The sequence below is a fragment of the Pongo abelii genome, chromosome 3 (assembly GCF_028885655.2).
Source record: "Pongo abelii isolate AG06213 chromosome 3, NHGRI_mPonAbe1-v2.0_pri, whole genome shotgun sequence".
NCBI classification, from domain to species: Eukaryota; Metazoa; Chordata; class Mammalia; order Primates; family Hominidae; genus Pongo; species Pongo abelii.
In genome coordinates, this window is record NC_071988.2 from 162686758 (window position 1) to 162707984 (window position 21227).

The 21227-nt window shown below is 40.7% G+C and overlaps 1 protein-coding gene across 1 annotated transcript in view; it reads right to left on the bottom strand.

Moving 5' to 3' along the window:
• The window catches only part of TBC1D9 (TBC1 domain family member 9), a 134938-nt gene extending 125883 nt beyond the window's left edge, over positions 1-9055 (bottom strand). The window contains exon 1 of the mRNA XM_024246319.3: positions 8042-9055. Coding sequence (XP_024102087.1) covers positions 8042-8171 — 130 coding nt within the window. The 5' untranslated portion in view covers positions 8172-9055. The remainder of the gene's footprint in view (positions 1-8041) is intronic.
• Between the last annotated feature and the right edge of the window lie 12172 nt (positions 9056-21227).

The following is a 21227-nucleotide window of genomic DNA, read 5'->3' on the forward strand; positions in this document are numbered from 1 at the left end:
CAAATCCACTCAAGTTAGAGCTCAGCTTGAAAATCTATCAGTACCAAAAATTAGTGATTTTAGTTTGCAACTGGCAGAAAAAATTTTTCTCATAGAAAATAACATTATCTTCTCCTTCAGATTAGTTTCACAAACTAGAAGTACAAGGTCCAGTTCATAATCAAAAGTAGCCAGACATAAAAAATGACATCAGAGCATGAATGAAAACTAGGAGAAAAAACAGACAACAGAACAGGCTTAAAAGAGCTAGAGATATTTAAGTTAATTGAGGTCTTACAAGAACCATACTTGCTCAAAAGAGACAAAAAATAAGATTGAGAATTGTAACAACTGAAAATTAGACAATGAACCAAATAGGAATTTTTTATTTAAAAAAATAATTAAAAGTGGTTGGGCTGAACAGATTAAATATAGTTAAGGAGATAGTTATTAACTTGGAACAGAGATCACAAAAAAGTAGCCAAAATGAAGTAAAACTTAAAAGGTAACAGACATAGAAGATACGATGAGATGTCTAACATACATGTAATTGGAGTACCAGAAACAGAGATGAGGGGATGAAGGAAAGGCCATATTTGGAGACAGTGGATTAGAAGTTTACAAAACCAAGGAAAGACATATTAAAGAACACCTACTACCCCTAAGCAGGATTTTTAAACATCACAAATTATCTAGATCATATTAAAACTGCAGAAGACCAAAGTCAAAGAGAAAACCCTAAAAGCAGTTAGAGAAAAAAGACATATTATTCACAAAAGAACAACAATTCAGAATGACAGTTTACCTCAAAAGAAACAATGTCTCAACCATGCTTAAAACATATTAAGTGCCAACCATTCAAAACAAAAATATCCTTCAAGAAAGAAAGCATAATGAAGACATTTGGAGACACACAAAAACTGAGAAAAGCTGTCACAAGCAGGTCCTCACTAAAGGAAAGAGTAAATGATGTTTTTTCTGGCAGTGGAAAACAGATTCCAGAAAAATGGTCAGAGAGGGAAGAAGAAAGTAAAACAAAAATGGTAAACATGTAGCGATCCAACTGAATACAGACTTTAAAAATAGTAATAACTGCATGTCCTTGGGTTGAAAATATGTTAAGAATTAAAATATACTATTACAACACAAATGGTATGTAAATTGGGGGTGGGGAGTTAAAGTATTCCATGGTCTTTGCAATATATGAGAAAAGATTTAACGTGTAAATTTAAAAAATAAAAAATAATGGCCAGGTGCAGTGACTGACACCTCTAATCTCAGCAATTTGGAAGGCTGAGGTGGGAGAATCACTTGAAGCCAGGAGTTTGAGACCAGCCTGGGCAACATAGTGAGACCCTGGCTTTCCTTTAAAAAAAAAAAAAAAAAAAAGTACTGGTTAACAATATAATTTGATGAGTCAAAAATGCATATGTAATGTCCAGAATAACCACTAAAAGAATAATAAAATGAATATAAAACTTCTAGCTAATAGAGTCTCAAAAAGTGTAACTTAAAAAGAATTATTCCCATATCCCACCAAAAAGCAAGGAAGGCAAAATAAAAAGAACACAAGGTAGCTAGAAAGAGTATAAAGCACTTAATAAAAGAGCAGATTTAAATCCAAGTCACATGGACATTAACTAAATAATACAATTAAGAGCCAAAAATTTTCAAAATTGAGTAAGAAAAAAGTCAACTGCCCAGGTATGGGGGCTCACACTTGTAATTCCAGCACTTTGAGAGGCCAAGGTAGGGGAATTGGTTTAGGCCAGGAGTTTGGGACCAGCCTGGCCAATATAGTGAGACCCCATCTCTATTTATAAAAAACAATTAAATTATTAAACATTATAAAAAGGAAATAAATCAACTATCTGCTATTTATAAAAGACTTATCTAAAACATAAGGATACAGAAGAGTTGAAAGTAAAAGTATGAAAAAGAGATACCATAAAAATACTAACCAAATAAATCTATTCTAACCATAAGAATGAGACAAAAGCAATTCTGGAAATATATGTGAACATTTCATAATGATAAAATGCTCAATTCACCAGGAATATATTACAATTATAGTGCTATATTATTAGGATTGCTTTATAAATGCAAGTTCAGGTAAACACTTGAAAATCAGTTACTATAAGTTACCACACTAACAGGATAAAAGAAAAATCACTAATACATTGATAAAAATGGAAAAGCATTTCTTAAAAATTCAGCATCCAAATATAATCAAAAACTCTTGACAAACTAGGAATAAGAACTCCTCAAAATAAAATAAAATGAAAACAGGCAAGGAGAATAAAAATTAAAAAAAAAAAAAAGAAAGAAAAAATTTTACAAAAATCACCATACTTAACAATGAACAAATGTTGAAAGTCTTTCTTGTAAGACCTGGGAAGGGATAAGAGTATGTACAATTGCCACATCAATTCATAATTTATATGAGGTCCTAGCCTGTCAAGAAAGGCAAAGACAATTTTTAAAAGCGTAAGAATTAAAAAAGAAATAAACTGTCAATATTAGCAGATGATATGGTTGTGTATGCAGGAAATAAAAAGAAGAATTTACAGATAAATTACTAGAATTCATTTCTTAAGTTAGCTACATTCTGGATAGAGGTGAATATATAAAACAACTATATTTCTACATGCCAGTAAAAAAGAAACAGAAAATGAAATTTTAAAAAGACGTAATACACAACAGAGTGAAAAAAATATGAAATACCTAGGAATATAATAAATGAAGCTTAAAACCTCTACACAGAAAAGTATAAAACACTGAGAAAAAATTTTAAAGATCTAAATAAATAAAGGAATATACCATGTTCATGGACCAGAAGACTTGATACTATAAAGGTAAAAATTTTGCCCAAATTTATTTACAGACTCAATGTAATGTCAATCAAAATCTCAATAGTTTTAACATCTTTGTTGCTGCTGCTGTTTTGTTTTGGTGAGACTTTGCAAGCTGATTCTAAAATACAGATGGGTCCCAACTTACAATGGTTCGACTTACAAATTTTTTTTTTACTTCATAATGATAAGGAAGCTATACAAATTCGGTTTGCTCCTTGACTTACAATAAGGACACATCTGGATAAACTCACTGTAAATTGAGGATATTTTAAGTTAAAAAAATGCATCAATATTTTCAACTTACTGAAACATAACTCCACTGTAAGTAGAGGAGCATCTGTATTGTGCTCAAAGAATAGTCAAGAAACCTGTAGAAAACAAAGAACAAGATAATAGAACTTGATCTACTGCATATAAACTCTTATGATTAAAAGTACAGTACAAAATTACCTATGTAACAAACCTGTGCATGTAACCCCTGAATCTAAAAGAAAATTAAAATAAAATAAAACTACAGTGTGGTGTTGGTGCAAGAATATACTAATAAACAAAAGAAATAGACTAGAAAACCCAAAACAGACCCACACACATATGGGTACTTGATTTATGACAAACATAGCTCTACAGAACAGTGAAGACAGAATAGCCTTCCCAATAAATCATGCTGGGGCAAATGAATGTCCACAAAAATTTTAAAATACAATACCTAACCCCTACTTCATACAATATGCAAAAATTAATTCCCAGTGATCTGTACATGTTAAGGGGGGGGTTAAAACTGTTACATTTCTAGAATATAGAAGAATGTCTTTATAATCACAGAGCAGGAAAAGACTTATTGAACAGAACACAATAAAATATTAATCATAAAGGAAATGGTATTTAAAAGGAAATGGTATCTAAAAAGGACTCAAGAAATTTTAAAAATCAAGAATCTCTGTTCATCCTTTACAGAGTAAATAGGTAAGGAACAAATGAAGATTTTGCCACATATGTAACAGTAGTCTTATACCCAGAACATATTTTTTAAATTTCTACAAGTTAGTAAGAAAAAAGACAATCTGGTTGAAAAATGGACAAGAGACTTGAACAATCATATCTCAAAATATTCCAAATGGCTAATAAACATATGGAAAAATGCTCAACTTCATCAGTTAGGAAAAAGTAAATTAACCCTGCAACGTGATATTACTCCAAAACCACAACAATGGCTAAAATTACAAAGACTGACAGTGTTGACAAGGATACGTGATGGAACAAGGGAAACTTCCATATGCTGCTGGTGGGAGTATATTGGTACAACTACTTTGGAAAACTGGTATCATCTACTGAAATTGATAATACATTATGAGCTAGCAATTCCTCTCCTGTTTATAGAGCAAATAGAAACGTATGCCCACAGGCACCAAGAAACATGCACCAAAATGACCACAGCCACATTATCCATAATGCCCCCAAATGGACCATCCAATGGGCCACCAACAATACAGCTGATAAAGAGATGAATAAATTGTGGTATACTCATATCATAGTTTTCTACACAGAACGGAAAATGAATGAATTACAACCAACAGCAACAAAATGAATATCACATACACAAGGCTGAGCAAAAGAATCCAGACACAAATGAATATATACTCTATAATTCCATTTCATTTCTTGCTTTAAAAAAAAAAAAAAGCAAAACCAAAATATAGTGTTTAGGGATATGTTCTCTGGAAAAACTATAAGGAAAATCAAGGAAGTGTTTACAAAAAAACATGAGGATAGTCTTTATCTTTAGGGGAGGTGACAATGATTGGCTGAGAATCACAAGGGGGCTTTTGGCACATTAGCAGTGTTCTATATTTTTTATCCTGGTGTTCTGTTTTTTTATCCTGGTGTTGGTTGCCAAGTGTTCACTTTGTAGTAGATCACTGCACTTTGCATCTGATTTCTGTAATTTTATGTATATGTATGAAATCTCAGTCAAAGGGGGTTAAATAAATCAACCAAATGCATCCACAATGGAAGACTTCATTGCACCAATGCCTATACATATTGCTTGGAATCAGGAACCTAGAATATCTTAATTTTAAAAAAATGTTAATTGTCCTCAACTTTGACCCATTGTTTTTTATAGCTTTCTGTGCTAATCTTTCCAAGTTCCCTGATGACCACACTTTGAGAGCACTCCTGGCCAGTTCACACTGAGCAAGTTTCCCTACTCATCTGTCATCTATTTGCTGGGTGTACACATGTACACTGATCCAGATAATGCATATTATGTAAAGGTCCTGAGATCTTCCAGAAAATCTCCAACAGCTGATACCTAACACTCTTCCCTCCTCTCCTCACAGGCAGATCTTTTTCTTTCTTCAGTTCTAAGCTCAAGGGTCACTTCCTCAAGGAATCTTTCCTTTGCCTCCACCTCCAAGACTCCATCACTTAACTGGGACTAATCAACATCATGTTCCTCTTCTTATGATATTTGTTCTGATCATTCTCAGTTTGCCCCCATCCATCCCTGGGAGGCTGATCCCAAGAAACTATATCACCAGGACTCTTTCCAGCTAGATTCTTTTTTTTTTTTTTTTTCCTTTTCTAGAGATAAGGTCTCACCATGTTGCCCAGTCTGGATTCGAATGCCTGGGCTCAAACAATCCTCCAGCCTCAGCCTCCCCAGCAGCTGGGACTACAGGCATACGCCACCATGCCTGGTTCCTTAGCTGGCTTCTATTGGGTTCCAGCGATGGGAGGCAGTGGCAGAAGCTGGGAGGGTGGGAGAAGAGAGAAGTCAGGGCATGTACTCCCCACTCCCTTTCTGCTATAGTCTGTGTTTTTACAAGTGGCTGTTTCTCTCCAGGCTCAAGCTCCTCTTCCCTGGCTCCAGCTCTCACCGACTCCTGAGAGCCCTGCCTCTGGTTTGCCTTACACCAGTTCAAATAACCATGCCTCTATTTTTCGAAGTTGTCTTTTCACTCATCTCTCTTCATTTGGATTCTGTTTTCTGCTGGGACTCTGTAGAGTGGCAATTTTACTTTAATTTATGTGATTATTTCATCAATACCTGTCTTCTACTAGGCTTGAGCTTCACAACATTAGCACTTCTAGAAGTTGCCAACAAATATTTGTTAAATGATTTAGTGAGTTAGTGAATGAATGAACTTACATTAGAATCAGAATATACTACACATTGTATAACATTTCTAAAATGTTCCTGCTACATTTGACATGGCACCAATGTATTAGACCAAACATTTTACCTCTGTTGCTTGAAAATAGCCTTTGTTGTCATGAATACTTTTACTCATGACAATGATTTCAATTATTCCATTAATAAGTGCAATCGCTGTGATTTCTCAATTTACAAGATGTAATTTTACCTAAGTGAAATAAGTCACTGATGACAAGATGAGATTTCAAGTGGACCGTAGTCAGTTATAGCTCTAAGAACCAGTAGGAACACAATACAAATGTTAAGCAGAAAAAGAAGGCTCTGAATCCCTGAATTTTTCACATTCTATTACGAATGACACAGGTAAATGAATACTTAATGCTTACAAGGTGTAGGAGGGTTAACTGCAGAAGGAAATGTTCTCTTTTTACTACAATAAATTATCTACTCTATGTTGTTGTCCTAGGCTTAAAGGACTATGTGGGCCGGGCGAGGTGGCTCACGCCTCTAATCCCAGCACTTCGGGAGGCCAAAGTGGGCAGATTATTTGAGATCAGGAGTTCAAGACCAGCCTGGCCAACATGGTGAAACCCCGTCTATTAAAAATACAAAAAAAATTAGCCAGGCGGGTTGGTGCATGCCTGTAGTCCCAGCTACTCAGGAGGCTGAGGGAGGAGAATCACTTGAACCCGGGAGAAGGAGGTTGCAGTGAGCCAAGATCCCGCCACTGCACTCCAGCCTGGGCGACAGAGCAAGACTCTGTCTCAAAAAAAAAAGGACAATGTGGGCTGATTCCAATATTAGATATGTAAATTACATATTAACATTTAGAGTTAGATAACTTCTACAAAATGAACTGGAAAATCCTGGTATCAGATCACTAGTCAGTATTTCCAGAATGGGGTCTGGAGCTCTGCAGATTTATCTTTTCTGGTAGAATCAAGATCCTTCAAACACACCAGTATACATTGTACCACATGACACTTGAATTTTAATCTTGAGAAAATTGGTTTATAAATATAATCACAAGTAAATACATATATCAAGAATCTTTATTTCATAGCACAGCATTTGAAAGCAACAATTTACCTATTGTGCAAACTCCAGGTGATATATGAGGTTGATATAAGCTCAACTCTGAGGAGGGTCAAAGTTCATCTCTTTTTTGCAGTCTCCTTCCTAGTGAAACCTCTACTATTTCTTCTGCTAACTTTTTCACTGTAAAAAGTATTCCAGTTCTGTTCACTCTAAATAACACAGAGAGGGAGAAAGTCCAATTTCTCTAGTATGGTATGAGTTCGAGATTATTTCTAATATGACACTACTTTGGATATGGGTCTGACTGATCTTATTATCCTGAATGATATGACATGGCTTCAGCAACAATTACAATAATACCTTGAAGGGAGGGGGTTTAGGGAAGAAGTGATTGAGCAAAAATAGTTAAAATGCAGTTATACAGCCAATTATTTTTACAACTAGAACCAGACAACTTGCTTTGCTTTATGTCTAATTAGGTGAAACAAAAAAATTCCTGTTTCCTTATTCATTCTCTTCGGTCATAACTCATATAGGAAATGACCACATCAGTTCCTTACTGATCGCTTCCCTGGAAACAAAAGAGCATTTTATACCTGATCCTGCTGTTGCCAGTAAAGGAAGTGGAGTAAAAATTAACCTTCTTCCATCCCTCTTTTCCATTTGGAAAACAATATTTTTAAGGGGGGGAGGGGAAGGGAATGCTGCATTCAATTTATAGGGGATAATACATTCCCTCCGCCCCAGACTCACTCTTTTCCATTCTCCTCAACATATCCACTTAAAGAGCGCTCAGTACGCTAAGGGCCCCAAAGCCTGACAGAGTCAAAAAAAGAAGCATCTCTGTCCAACCTGAACATCACGACTCTCGATTCCTCGCACACAACGAGGCAGGGCGGGTCGCCCAGCCCCAGGGGACCGGGCGGCGTCTCCCGAGCCTGCAGCCCAGGGCCGCGGGCGGCGCCGCAGCGCTCCCGGCTCCCCTCCTGCAGGGATCGGCCACGGTCCTTACCCGCCAGTCCGCCGCCGCCGCCTCCATCGCCGGCGTGGCCCTTCCTCCTCTGTAGGATGAAGTATGGGTTGGCCCTCTCGGTGATCCACAGCGCGTTGGCCAGCAACACCTCCTCCGGGTTCACCCACATGGTCCTGGCCGCTGCGGGCGGGCGCACAATGAGCCCGTGGGTCGGCTCCTGCACCCACCACCGCGACAGGCGCGCACTCCTGGGCACACGCGCGCCCGCCCGCCCGCTAGGTGCGGCGGCGGCGGCAGGCGACTTCAAGGGGCGGCCCGGGGCGCCCGGGCCACAACAAAGCCCCAGCAGGCGGCCCGGGAGGACGGTGAGGACGCGGGCGCGGCAAGCAGCATCCTCCCCGCGGCGTCGCCGCCCCGCGAGAGCCCGCGGCCGCAGACGCCCGGGCCTGGCGCTCTGCAGCCCGGCTCCGGCCCACGGCGGCGGGAGGAGCGGGAGGAGGAGGAAGAGGAGGAGGAAGGGAGCGGGAGGAGGAGGAAGTGGTATAGCTCAGTCCCGGGATCCGGCTTGGCGGCAGGCAGGGCTAAGGGCCACCCGAGCGGATTCGGCCCCGCGGTCAGGGCCAAGCGGGGCTCCGGCGCTGCTGCTCCCGCGGCGCCGACCGGAGCTCCAGAGCCCCTCCCGTCTCTACCTGCTCGAGCTCACGAAGTCGCCGCGCCTTAACGCGCCGTGTCGGGGCCGCAGGCGCCACTAGGGAAGCCCAGCTCCCCGCTGGAAGGACGCTCCGGACACTGCGAATGAATGACGACAACGCGGTTCACTTGGAGCGGGTCCGGGTTTGCGCGGACTCGGTACCACCGCGGGCTCTGCGCGCCAAGCTGAGCAGCTGTGGCTGGCTTCGGGGGAACCTTTGGGGGAAGCTCCTGGGGACCGTGTGCCAAGCACTGGGCCCGACGCCCATCCCAGCAGGGAGGACGCCGCCAGCCTGCGTGGGTGCGTGTGTGCTGTTTGTGTTTAAGGTTGACGCTCTATGGGATAGCGCCACCCCTTTTCCCAGGAAAAGTGTTTCAGACCTGGAGCTCTGTTAGAGACCCGGGGTCGGAAGCCAACGCAGCCAATGGTCGTCGATGTTTTTGTTTCCTGCATCCCCAGGGCAAGTCATGCGCTAAACTTGTCACCGCTTGTGACCCCTCCCCCTCTCCATTCTATTGTAATTAAAGTGGCCCAGCTAAGTGCATTACATCACTTCTTTCCTTGACCTGTAGGGCGTGAGCAATAGAGAAGTTGGAAGCGGCCCAAAAGCTTAAACCAACTAATTCACACCACAGCTGTTCCTATATCGCATTTGGGGCTTCGAAAACTGGGCATGGCAGAATTTTAAAATTTATCCACGCTTGGTAGATGGATTTCTTTTTTTTAATCAGTGAAACCAGAAACACACAAACCAGGGCAGCTTTATCCCTAGACAGTTTCAGTTTCCCCAAATACTTCGAGCTTCCAGTGGTGATCACAGCCCATCTGCCTACATATCTGATGACCTTTTTTTTTTTCATCCCGCCCAGGAGATCTGGAGGATAGTTCAGCCAAAAGAAAAAAAAAAAAAAAAAAAAAGCCTCCTCTTCCCAAATGATGGGAATTTAGCAGACTCTGCTTTGTTGTGGATGCTGGGCAATCCTAGGGACTTTTCCCTTTCCAAATGAGCAAAGATTCAAATGAAACTTTCTTGTGTGGGCTTCAAAATTGTGACTTTTGTAGCTCTGACTTGAATTGTTGAATTCCTTCAATTAGTCGAATGAGCAAATCACCAGCCATTCTAATGAGACTGCCATTTCATCTGTTCACTTCCTACCCCTTGGGCTCTCAAGGAATGGAAGTTTTCCTTGATGTTACCACACAGACTGATCTGCCTCTTCCAGGCATCAGTGGAAACCTCATATATTTAACACAGACTCAAAAAACTCATTTGGCACTTTTGGTCACAGTGCAGTGCCTTCAGTCACAAAATCTGCAAATATAAAGCAAACAATAAGATTACAAGTCATACATATGCAAAAATTATATTAATATATCATGTAACTTTTATATTTTTGAAGTGTTTCCATAGGTATTCTTTTACTTGATATAATTGGTATTTTTAAAAACTCTTAAGTGCCTTAATACCATGTTGGGGTTTGGAAAATGATACCACAAAGCATGGTACTTTGGCATGCTGAGTACTTAGAACTAAAGGAAATTGAAAAGCCTCAGAAGCAGTTTCTGTCTGACCTCCTTCTGTCCTCCTGTCTCCCACCTCTCTTTCTCCCCCAAAGTGAGTCACGGAAACTAAAGGCAGGTCATAGAAACTAAAACCCCTCTTCCCAAAGGAAGCTACAAAACCTAGAAATATTACCATTCCTCACTTTTCTGTGTAAGAGCAGGCGTAAAGAATAGAGAAATAAAGAAATTATCTACCCTACCTTGTTGGATAGTAGGTCCCCTTTCCAAAGGAGTCCTGCTCTAAACCCAGGAGGAGGGAAAGCTACACGGAGAGGCCAAGAAGAATCTGAACAGACAGGCTGGGTCTGTTCTCAGTCTATTACCATTGGATCTTACCCTTTTGTCCGACCACATCTACATGGCTGCCCACTCTTCGTTGAACCTAAGCACAAAAGTGGACAGAGCGAGACTCTCTCAAAAAAATAAACAGGCTGGGCATGGTGGCTCATGCCTTCAACCCCAGCATTTTGGTAGGCAGAACCGGGAGGACCCCATCTCTATTAAAAAAAAAAATAGACAGGTTTCCCTGGGTTTTTCTGTCTTCATTTCTGAAGGTTCCCATGTCACCTAAAACTTTGATGAAACAAATGTGTTATGCTTTTCTCTTGTTAACCTGTCTTTTGTTATAGGTGTGTTGGCGATGACCCTTACAGGAAGGAAAGATATCACACCTTTTCCCCTACAACAATCTTTTGTTTTTGTTTTGTTTGAAACAAGTCTCGCTCTGTCACCTAGGCTGGAGTGCAGTGGCACGATCTCAGCTCACTGCAACCTTCACCTCCCAGTTCAAGTGATTCTCCCACCTCAGCCTCCTGAGTAGCTGGGACTACAGGTGCGAGCCATGATGCCCAGCTAATTGTTGTATTTTTAGGAGAGATGGGGTTTCACCACGTTGGCCAGGCTGGTCTTGAACTCCTGATCTCAACTGATCCGCCCGCCTCGGGGCCTCCCAAAGTGCCAGAAGCCACCATGCCCGGCCTACAACAATCTTTTGGCATGCCCTTGGCATGCTGCTTAAAGTTGTGGTTTCACACCAAAACCTATACCCTAGCCCCAAAATGTAAGTTACTTTGGCCTTTTTAATATACTGGTACCAAATGCTATTCACTTGTACAATTTATTCATTCATTCATTCATTCATTCATTCACTTATTCAACATATAATTATTGAATGCCTACTATACTCTAGGCCTTGGAATAAAAAGTGAACAAGGCCAGGCGTGATGGCTCAAGCCTGTAATCCTAGCACTTTGGGAGGCTGAGGCGGGTGGATTGCCTGAGCTCAGGAGTTCGAGACCAGCCTGGACAACACGGTGAAACCCGTCTCTACTAAAATACAAAAAATTAGCCAGATGTGGCACCATGCACCTGTAGTCCCAGCTACTCTGGAGGCTGAGGCAGGAGAATTGCTAGAACACGGGAGGCGGAGGTTGCAGGGAGCTGAGATCACGCCACTGCACTCCAGCCTGGATGACAGAGTGAAAAAAAGTGAACAAAACATACAAAGTCCCTGCTTTTGTGAAGATTAAAATGTAACCAAAACAAGCTTATAAAAATTTGCTTTGAGAACAAGATTGGACACCGAGAGGAAAGAAGAAACATTTTAAAATCCTTAGCCATTTTCTAGTTTCTTGGAAGATTTAGAGCACATTCTTTCCAGGAAATCATGCCATTATTATCATGACTTGTGATAACCTGTAGTAAAAGGACATTGCAAAAAACTAGAGAAACTATAAGGAGTTTATGGTGGCTTTCCAGTCCCATAGTGCTACCTACTCAATTAAATGTGACTTTGGGGAAAAAAAAAAAAAAAAGACAATCAAATATACCTAGACAAGAAATGACACAAGGAGAACCTAATTAATCTAACTAGTTCCTCTGTGAAATAGATTACTATTTTTAGCTTTCAATTTATTCTCACTGGCTTTAAGCCCTAGGATAGTCTCAGACCACCTGAAGAGGAAAAGCATTCAACAGATGCCTAGATAAGGTAGAGATAGATGATGTCTTTGTCTGCCTGCCTGCCTGCCTGCCTTCCTTCCTTCCTTCCTGCCCTCCCTCCCTCCCTCACTTCTCTCTTTCTTTCCTTCCTTCCTTCCTTCTTTCTTTCTTTTGACAGAGTCTTGCTCTGTCACCCAGTCTAGAGTACAGTGGCACAATCTTGGCTCACTGCAACCTCCACCTCCCGGGTTCAAGCAATTCTCCTACCTCAGCCTTCCCAATAGCTGGGATTACAGGTGCCCGCCACTGCGCCCAACTAATTTTTGTATTTTTTTAGTAGAGATGGGGTTTCACCATCTTGGCCAGGCTGGTCTCGAACTCCTGACCTCGTGATCCACACGCTTCGGTCTCCCAAAATTCTGGGATTATAGGCGTGAGCCACCGCGCCCAGCCTTGTCTTTCTGTCCCTCAGATCTCTCACTCTCCCCTCCAACCCTAATAGGGTTCCTATTTTTTTTTTTTTTTTTTTTTTTTGAGACAGAGTCTCTCTCTGTCACCTAGCCTGGAGTGCAGTGCCGCCATCTCGGCTCACTGCAACCTCCACCTCCCAGGTTCAAGTGATTCTCCCGCCTCAGCCTCCCAAGTAGCTGGGATTACAGGCGTGAGCCACCATGCCCAGCTAATTTTTGTATTTTTAGTAGAAACGGGCTTTTACCATGTTGGCCAGGCTGGTCTCGAACTCCTGACCTCAGCTGATCTGCCCGCCCTGGCCTCCCAAAGTGCTGGGATTATAGGTGTGAGCCACTGCGCCCGGCTGACCCTGATAGGATTCTGACTGCTTGACCTTTGAGCAGTTAATCTGTGTATTGCTTAGTGGGCAGATCTGACTGAGGCAAAATTCCAAGCGTAGTTAGTTAGTCTTTGGCAATTTCCACCCCCATTTCTGCAGTATGCCCTCCTTTTCTGCTTTTTCACCTTCACAGTGGTGTGTTTTCCTCCTTATCCTTACTCCTCTCCCACTCAGTCCTCTGCTTGGTCTTCTTGGGACTTGCCCCACTTTGGAAATAGCATGGAGTCTCGGAAGCACTGTGCCCACACATCCCGCCTCCCAACTGCAGTGTCTGCTCCTTCATGGTTCAGTTCTCCCAGAAGCAACGGGACAAAGGCTGCAGAACACGGGTGTTAGTAACCATTCCAGGTTGGGCACAGTGGCTCACGCCTGTAATCCCAGCACTTTGGGAGGCCAAGGTGAGTGGATCACTTGAGGTCAGGAGTTCAAGACCAGCCTGGCCAACATGGTGAAACACCGTCTCTACTAAAAATACAAAACTTAGCCGGGCATGGTGGCACGTGCCTGTAATCTCAGCTACTTGGGAGGCTGAGGCAAGAGAATCGCTTGAACTCAGGAGGCGAAGGTTACTGTGAGCCAAGATTGTACTACTGCCCTCCAGCCTGGGCAACAGAGACTCTGTCTCAAAACAAACAAACAACAACAACAGAAAACATTGCACTGCCCGGCAGTCCCAGGAGTGATCAACTAGTAGAAAATTCAGTTTTAGTTTCAGCAGAGAATTCACCCCGCAGAGTAATAAAGTGCTAATGTTTCCTTGGAAGAACTCCCCTAGGCCTCCTGTCTGAAGATAACATTTTAACAAGAGCTTTTTTTAAAAAAAATTAATTCCCCTATCTTTGATATCCAACCTGGAAGGGCAGTAGCTCTAGTAGGCTATTTGGAATTTCTTATACCCACTGAGGTAGAAGAAGGTGACCAATTGGGATAGCAAAGAGTAATATTGCTTTGAAGATCCAATACTTTGCAGTTGCTTTGAAATCTGTATTAGTCAAGATTCTCTAAAGAGACAGAACCAATACGCTATATACTATGAGAGAGGATTTTTAGAAGAATCAGCCTGGAGTTCTGATGTCCAAGGACAGAGAAGAAGAATATGTGGTCAGCAAAATGTCCAACAACAGGAAAAGAAGATCTGTATATCAGATCCACATTCACCTTTTCTCTGTTTTAGTTCTCTCTAGGTCCTCAGCCAATTGAATGGTATTCTCCTCCACAATGAGAGCAAATCCTTCCTAGTTCACTCAGACTCACACGCTAATCTGTTCTGGAAACACCCTCACACATGCACTTAAAATTAATGCTTTCCTAGCTCTCTTGGTATTCCTTAATTCAGTCAAGTCACTACCTAAAATTAACTCTCACAATACAGAGAACTTCACAGTGGATCTGAGTTGCTAAACCAGCTGGAGAAACTAGATCGACCAGTCACCACATTGTCAACTCTGCAAGTAATAGAGATAATTGATACAGAAGCCACAGTTAGGTTATTTTAGCTTTAAATGAATGAACAGTCCTGCAGCCAGGACCATCCTTATAGTATGACTGAAGGGAAAAGATTCCTCAAAATAGCTCTTACTGTAACAGTGCTACCTTGCATCCATTCATTAAATCATTACACTTTTTATTACATTCTGAGATGTTCTGGGAATAAAGAATAAATGAAACTTCCTCCCTCCCACCCACCCTCCCTCCCTTCCTTCCTTCCCTCCTTCCTTCCTTCCTTCCTTCCTTCCACAGGGTCTTGCTCTGTTGCCAAAGCTGGAGTGCAATGGTGCAAACATAGCTCACTGTAGCCTTAACCTCCTGGGTTTAAGCAATTCTCCCACCTCAGCCACCTGAGTAGCTGGGACTACAGGTGTGTGCCACCACATCCAGCTAATTTTTAAAATTTTTTTGTAGAGATGGGGTCTCCCCATGTTGTCCAGGCTGGTCTTGAACTCTTGGGCTCAAGCAATCTTCCTGCCTCAGCCTCTCAAAGTGCTGAGATTACAGGCAAGAGCCATTGCACCCAGCCAAAACATTATTTCTTTCTATGTTGGGAACATTGTGGTCAATGACCTCTGTCAAATGTATCTGTGTTCATGGAACAAAGGAAGGAAAAAAGACCCTAGCCTCTCTGAGGGAAGAATAAAGCTAAACATCAGCAGAGATTTATTTCAGACTGACTATTTGTCATCAAATAGGGCAAGTTTTTGTGTTTTTGTTTTGTTTTGTCTTTTCATGAAAGAGTCAAACCAAGGGCAAGTTTTAATGATTGGGAAAGAATGATAAATAAGGTAGAGACTTTAGAACAAAGGGCAGGGTGGTGAAACACTTTTCCTACTTCAAAATTATCTACTGCAAGTTCCCTGAGGGCCAGGACCCTCTTTGTTGGTGTTCTTTTGGTGTTCACAGGACTACTGAATTTCTAAACTTATGTTTACAGATTTAGAAGAAAAAGGCCCTAGGAGACCCTGAACATAGTTATATTGAGCTCCTCATTTTATACGCAAGGAATGAAAGCCCAGAATAAGGAAGAGACTTGACTAGGGTCACTTGGATAATTAATAGCAAAGTTGGAAGTTGGTCTTATTTAGAAGACTATGAAGAACCTGAATACAAATTGCAACGTTTCCCTGTTTCTTTACACATTATTTGTCATATTTTTTTCCCCAATAATTAAGTTTATATAATGCTTTCATGCCATTACCTATCACTGTGGTCTGGATGTTGAGACCTATCCACTGATTGGCCAGATCTAAGCCACATGCCTGCCCTGGTGTAGGTGGTGGCAGAGGAGAGGGGACAGTGTGTGGGGAATAGTCCCCAAGGAAAAAATCAGAGAACTATGAGAATAAGGAGACAAGGTCATGGGCAAGCCTATGTGACAGAGGTCTACTACACAACCTACTATTGACAGCTTGTTTTTTGGTGACTGTATCTTCTTGAAAGTAATTTGATATTGTGTGAATATAACATGTTTTGTTTTCTGCTAACAAACCTAGTGGTTTGACTCTTGATAATTATGGTCAGAAGTCATTTTTTATATTTAAAGAAAAGAAATTATTGCAAAGGTTCAGATAGACTAAACTAGTACCAGAGACCTTTAGCAAGCTCTCAGATCAGGACAGGTGCAGTGGCTTACACCTGTAATCTTAGCACTTTGAAATGCCAAGGTGAGAGAATTGCTTGAGGCCAGGAGTTCAAGACCATCCTGGGCAACATAGCAAGACCCTGTCTCTACAAAAAATTTTAAAATTAGCCAGGCATAGTGGCACATGCCTGTAGTTTCAGCTACTTGGGAGGCTGAGATGGAGGAACGTTTGATCCCAGGAGTTTGAGGCTGCAGTGAGCTATGATTGTGCCACTGCACTCCAGCCTGGATGACAGAGGGAGGCCCTGTCTGGAAAAAAAAAAAAAAAAAAAAAAAGGCTCTGGCCCAGTGCTTTTCTCTTAACCCAAACCCTTCTCTGAATCTCTGCTTCTCTCTGTACATTTGGTCTAGTGTCTTTCTCCACTGATCAGCCTCTTTGCTAACAATGGTATCTGATCCCTTGTAATTTAAGCATACACATGAACCATCATAGCCTCTCTGGTTCCATCTCTCTGTTACTTTCAAGCTATAGCTCCCACCATTCAATTTTCTCAAGGAAAGACGAAACATTTCTTGGCTATTTTCTGAATACTTTTGGTAGGTATTTCTTAGCTATAATTCATGAGGAACATCAGTTGGTTCAGCTTATCTTTTTATCCAAGATCAAGGTTGTTGTATTGCTTATGACAGGCTGTCATCTTGAGGCAGAGAATAGGGAAATAGGGTAACCAAGGGTTAAGATATAAGCAAAAGAGCAGCAGGTGCAACCAGTTCTAGGCAAGATAGGGCAGTATACAGGCCACATTCTCACTCCTGTGATAACAAGACAGGAATTTCCATTTTAGCCTCTGATTGACCACGGACCAAGTCTCCACTTCATCCTCTGATTGCGGGTCAAGTCTCTACTTCAGCCTCTAATTGGTTGTGGGCCAATCCTTCATAGGGTTTAACCAATTGGAGTCCTCTAAAGAGCACCTGGGGGTGTTACCAAATTCTTTTAGCTTAATAAAAACCCTAAAGAACATTGTAATCAGGTGTCTTGAGCTGCTTGCTCGAGCTCGCTCCCAATCTGTGGCGTGTAATTTTGCTTCACTAAATCTGTGCTTTAGTTGCTTCTTTTGTTGCTTTGTGAGTTTTGTTTATTTCTTTTTTCAACTTGCCAAGAACCTGGACAACTCACAGTCGAGACTTTCCATCTGGTAACAATTTGGTCAGATCAACAAGACGTGGCATCTATGTAAGTATGCATATTTTGTGCAACTGGTACTTCACAAATTCTCACTAAAAGTGTCCCATCACTTTGCCTTCAAATGCTGTACTAGTTGAAAAATGTCTGAAGTATTTCTTGTTTAACACAAGCCAGTCAACCATGTCAATAAAGACTAAAGCTCTTACACCACCCTGGGCAATATAGTGAGACCCTGTCTATGCAAAAAATGAAAAACTTAGTCTGGCATGGTGGCACATGCCTGTCGTTCCAACTACCGTGGGGCTGAGGTGGGAGGATCTTTGAGCCCAGAAGGTTGAGGCTGCAGCAAGCCATGATAGTGCCACTGCACTCTAGTCTGGAAAAAAAAAAAAAAAAGATAAAAGCTATTTAATGTGGTTTATTTTTAGATATACTGCATGCAGTATAATATACAGAATATCACACAGTGTAATAATTTTTATTATACTGACAACATTCTCATTAGAGAAATACTACATTTTATCTTATAAATCTCAAATCTTTAAAACATTTTTTTCTTTTGAGATGGAGTCTCACTGTGTCGCCCAGGCTGGAGTGCAGTGGCATGATTTTGGCTCACTGAAACTTCCACCTCCCAGGTTCAAGTGATTCTGCTGCCTCAGCCTCCCAAGTAGCTGGGATTACAGGCATGCACCACCACACCCAGCTAATTTTTGTATTTTTAGTAGAGACAGGGTTTCACCATGTTGGCCAGGCTGGCCTTGAACTGCTGACCTCAGGTTATCCACCCACTTCAGCTTCCCAAAGTACTGGAATTACAGGCATGAGCTACCACTCCTGGCTCTTTAAAACATTTTTATGGTGTGTTTTACTAAATGATTTAAAAGAAAGAAGAATATCTAGGCATCAATACCAATACAAAATAACACCTTACCACCCAAACCTTCTAATTTATCAACTATATATAAAACCACTTATTATTTCCAGCCCCTCAGAATTTCCAAACAAGATTATAAATCATAGAACAGAATTTGATCTGAATATCCCAAATATTTGAAAAACCTTAAGTATAAAACATTAAGGGGAGAAAAAAGTATTCGCTGCACCAAAGGAGAAACTCCCAAAGGTTAAACATGAGACTTGGCTGTCAGGCTATCTTTACCAGGATTAATAAAAAGTCCAAAAAAGCCACACACACACAAAAAAAAACCCCAAAAGGACTCAGGCCGGGCATGGTGGCTCACACCTGCAATTCCAGCACCTTGGGAGGCCAAGGTGGGCAGATCACTTGAGGTCAGGAGTTCAAGACCAGCCTGGCCAACATGGTGAAACCCTGTCTCTTTTAAAAATACAAAAATTAGCTGAGTGTGGTGGTGCATGCCTCTAATCTCAGCTACTTGGGAAGCTGAGGCAGGAGAATTGCTTGAACCTGGGAGGAGGAGGTTGCAGTGAGCCGAGATTACACCACTGCACTCTAGCCTGGGTGACAGAGCAAGACTCCATCTCAAAAAAAAAAAAAAAAAAAAAAGGACTCAGTTTTTATTTGTTCTTGAGGCTCTCAACACCCTCTCTTTAGGCATTTCCTGCTGAGTTTTCTTTTGCAGAATCTTTGCCCTCAGTGATGTCGTTTACTTCTATAAAATACAGACCTAAATCGACATTTTCATCAAAAGTTGTACTGGTGAGAATTTTGCTCTTTTTGTCACTTGCAATCCCCTTATAGGCGTGAAATGTAATCTTCCATAAAAAGGAAATGTGTTAAATCACACTGATTTCTATTCCAATGAAAATTACAGTTTGCTTTTACTGGGCATGACTCAGTCAATCAAATTGGAAGCTTGACATTCTGTCCCTGAATGAAACTTTTTAAAACATAATTTCCTCTTTCTTCTCTTACACGGAGCCAACCATCATTCACCTAAAGGACACTGAAGAGGAAGGCATATAATGAAAACAAAAATAAATGCCTACTGACTTTATCTTTCTCTACAAACTGTGGCCCTCAGATTTAAATATGAAGTTTCAAGTAAGAAGCCTTTTGAAAGAAATGAGAAAATCTTTTTAGATGTGCCAATAGAAGATCACAGAATTCTAGATAAAGATAGCTGACTGGTGGTTAAATGAAACAGTGCTGTAATAAAGATTACATTTTAATCATACTTGAGCAAAAAGAGAAAAATAATCATACTTGAATAAAAACAGAAAGATAAAAATGAAAAGACTACATTTTATTAAATCAACCCTATGTAGCTATGTTTAAGTCTGCAGTGGAACCCCTTGAAGCTGGTGCCAGATGATATACAGTCTATCTTAGAACCAGGAACAAGTAACCACCTGTATATAAAAGTGTGTGTGTGTGTTGTGTAAGGGGAGCACATGAAGTATTTTACAAATTTAAACATCTCCAATTAATCCTCCTGATGTTTTATTTTTAATTATACAAGTAAATAATGTTCACTATAGAAAAATTAGAAAATACAGATAAGCAAAAAGGAAAGATGCCAAATCTATATGTATGTAGTGTTTTTCTTCTCAAACAGAAAAGAGTTCATGCTATGCCTAAACTTTTGTAACATAGCCTGGACAACATAGCAAGACGCTGTCTCTACAAAAAATAAAAATAAATTAGTTGGGTGTGGTCTCATGTACCTTTAGTCCTAATTATGAGGACTGAGGCAGGAGGATCACTTGAGCCCAGGAATTCAAAGCTGCAGTGAGCTATGATTGCACCAGTGCACTTTAGCCCAGGTGACAGAACAAGATCCTATCTCAAAATAAAACAAACCTACAAAACTTTTGTAATTGCTTTTATTACATAACAATATTGTGAACATATTTTCAGATTTTTAAATATGAACATTTATATCATTACTTACATTGGCTGTGAATTTTTTAATTATATGATGTACCTTCATTTATCTGCCACAATTATTTGCATCTTTAAGATGTTACAAACAAATCTGTGACCAACATATTTAACTGTGTATCTTTGTATGTTTATCTAATTATTTTCTTTTCTTCTTTCTTTTTTTTTTTTTTTTTTTGAGACAGGGTCTCTCTCTGTTGCCCCAGGCTGGAATGCAGTGATATGAACACAGCACACTGCAGTCTGAAACTCCTGGGCTCAAGTGATTCTTCCACCTTAGCCCTCTGAGTAACTGGGACTACAGGCACATACCACCACGCCCAGCTAATTTTTTTTATATTGTCAGGGTCTTGCTCTGTTGCCCAGGCTGGTCTTGAAGTCCTGACCTCAAGCAGTCCTCCTTCCTTGGCCTCCAAAAGGGCTGGGATTACAGAGGTGAGCCACTGCATCTGGCCGATCTAATTATTTTCTTAGTACAGGACTCCTAAAAGTGGAATTTCTGGGCCATCTAGAATATGCCTTTTAATGTTATTGATGTACATTGCTCCAGAAAGAATGTAACCAATTATTTCCCCCAATAAATAAGACAGCACCTGGTTCTCTACAGACTCATCTGTTTCATGAAAATATCTGTCACTGTTTTTTTTGGGTGGAACATGATAATATGACTCTGCATTTTTATTGCATTTTAGTAATTTCAATGTATGACATATACAATTTTCCAAGATTAAAATAGTTTGTTTTCTTATTATAAAAATTATGTTTATTATTAAAATGAGCAAAATAGAAAAGCATAAGAGAAAGCAAAATTCCTCAAAATATCACCACTTAGAACTAACAACTGACCTTCCACATATCAATCTGTGCATATTAACATATATGGACAAGGAGACATCCTTTATTCCTGGGCTAAGTGCTGTTCTGAGATAACATGACTTTCCATCTGTATTCCAAGGACATCTTTGATGCTCTTTATGTAGACTGAGTTAAACTAAAGATCAGGACTGCAATTATGCAGCCTTTCTCCTAGAGCTCCTGGACAGGTCCAG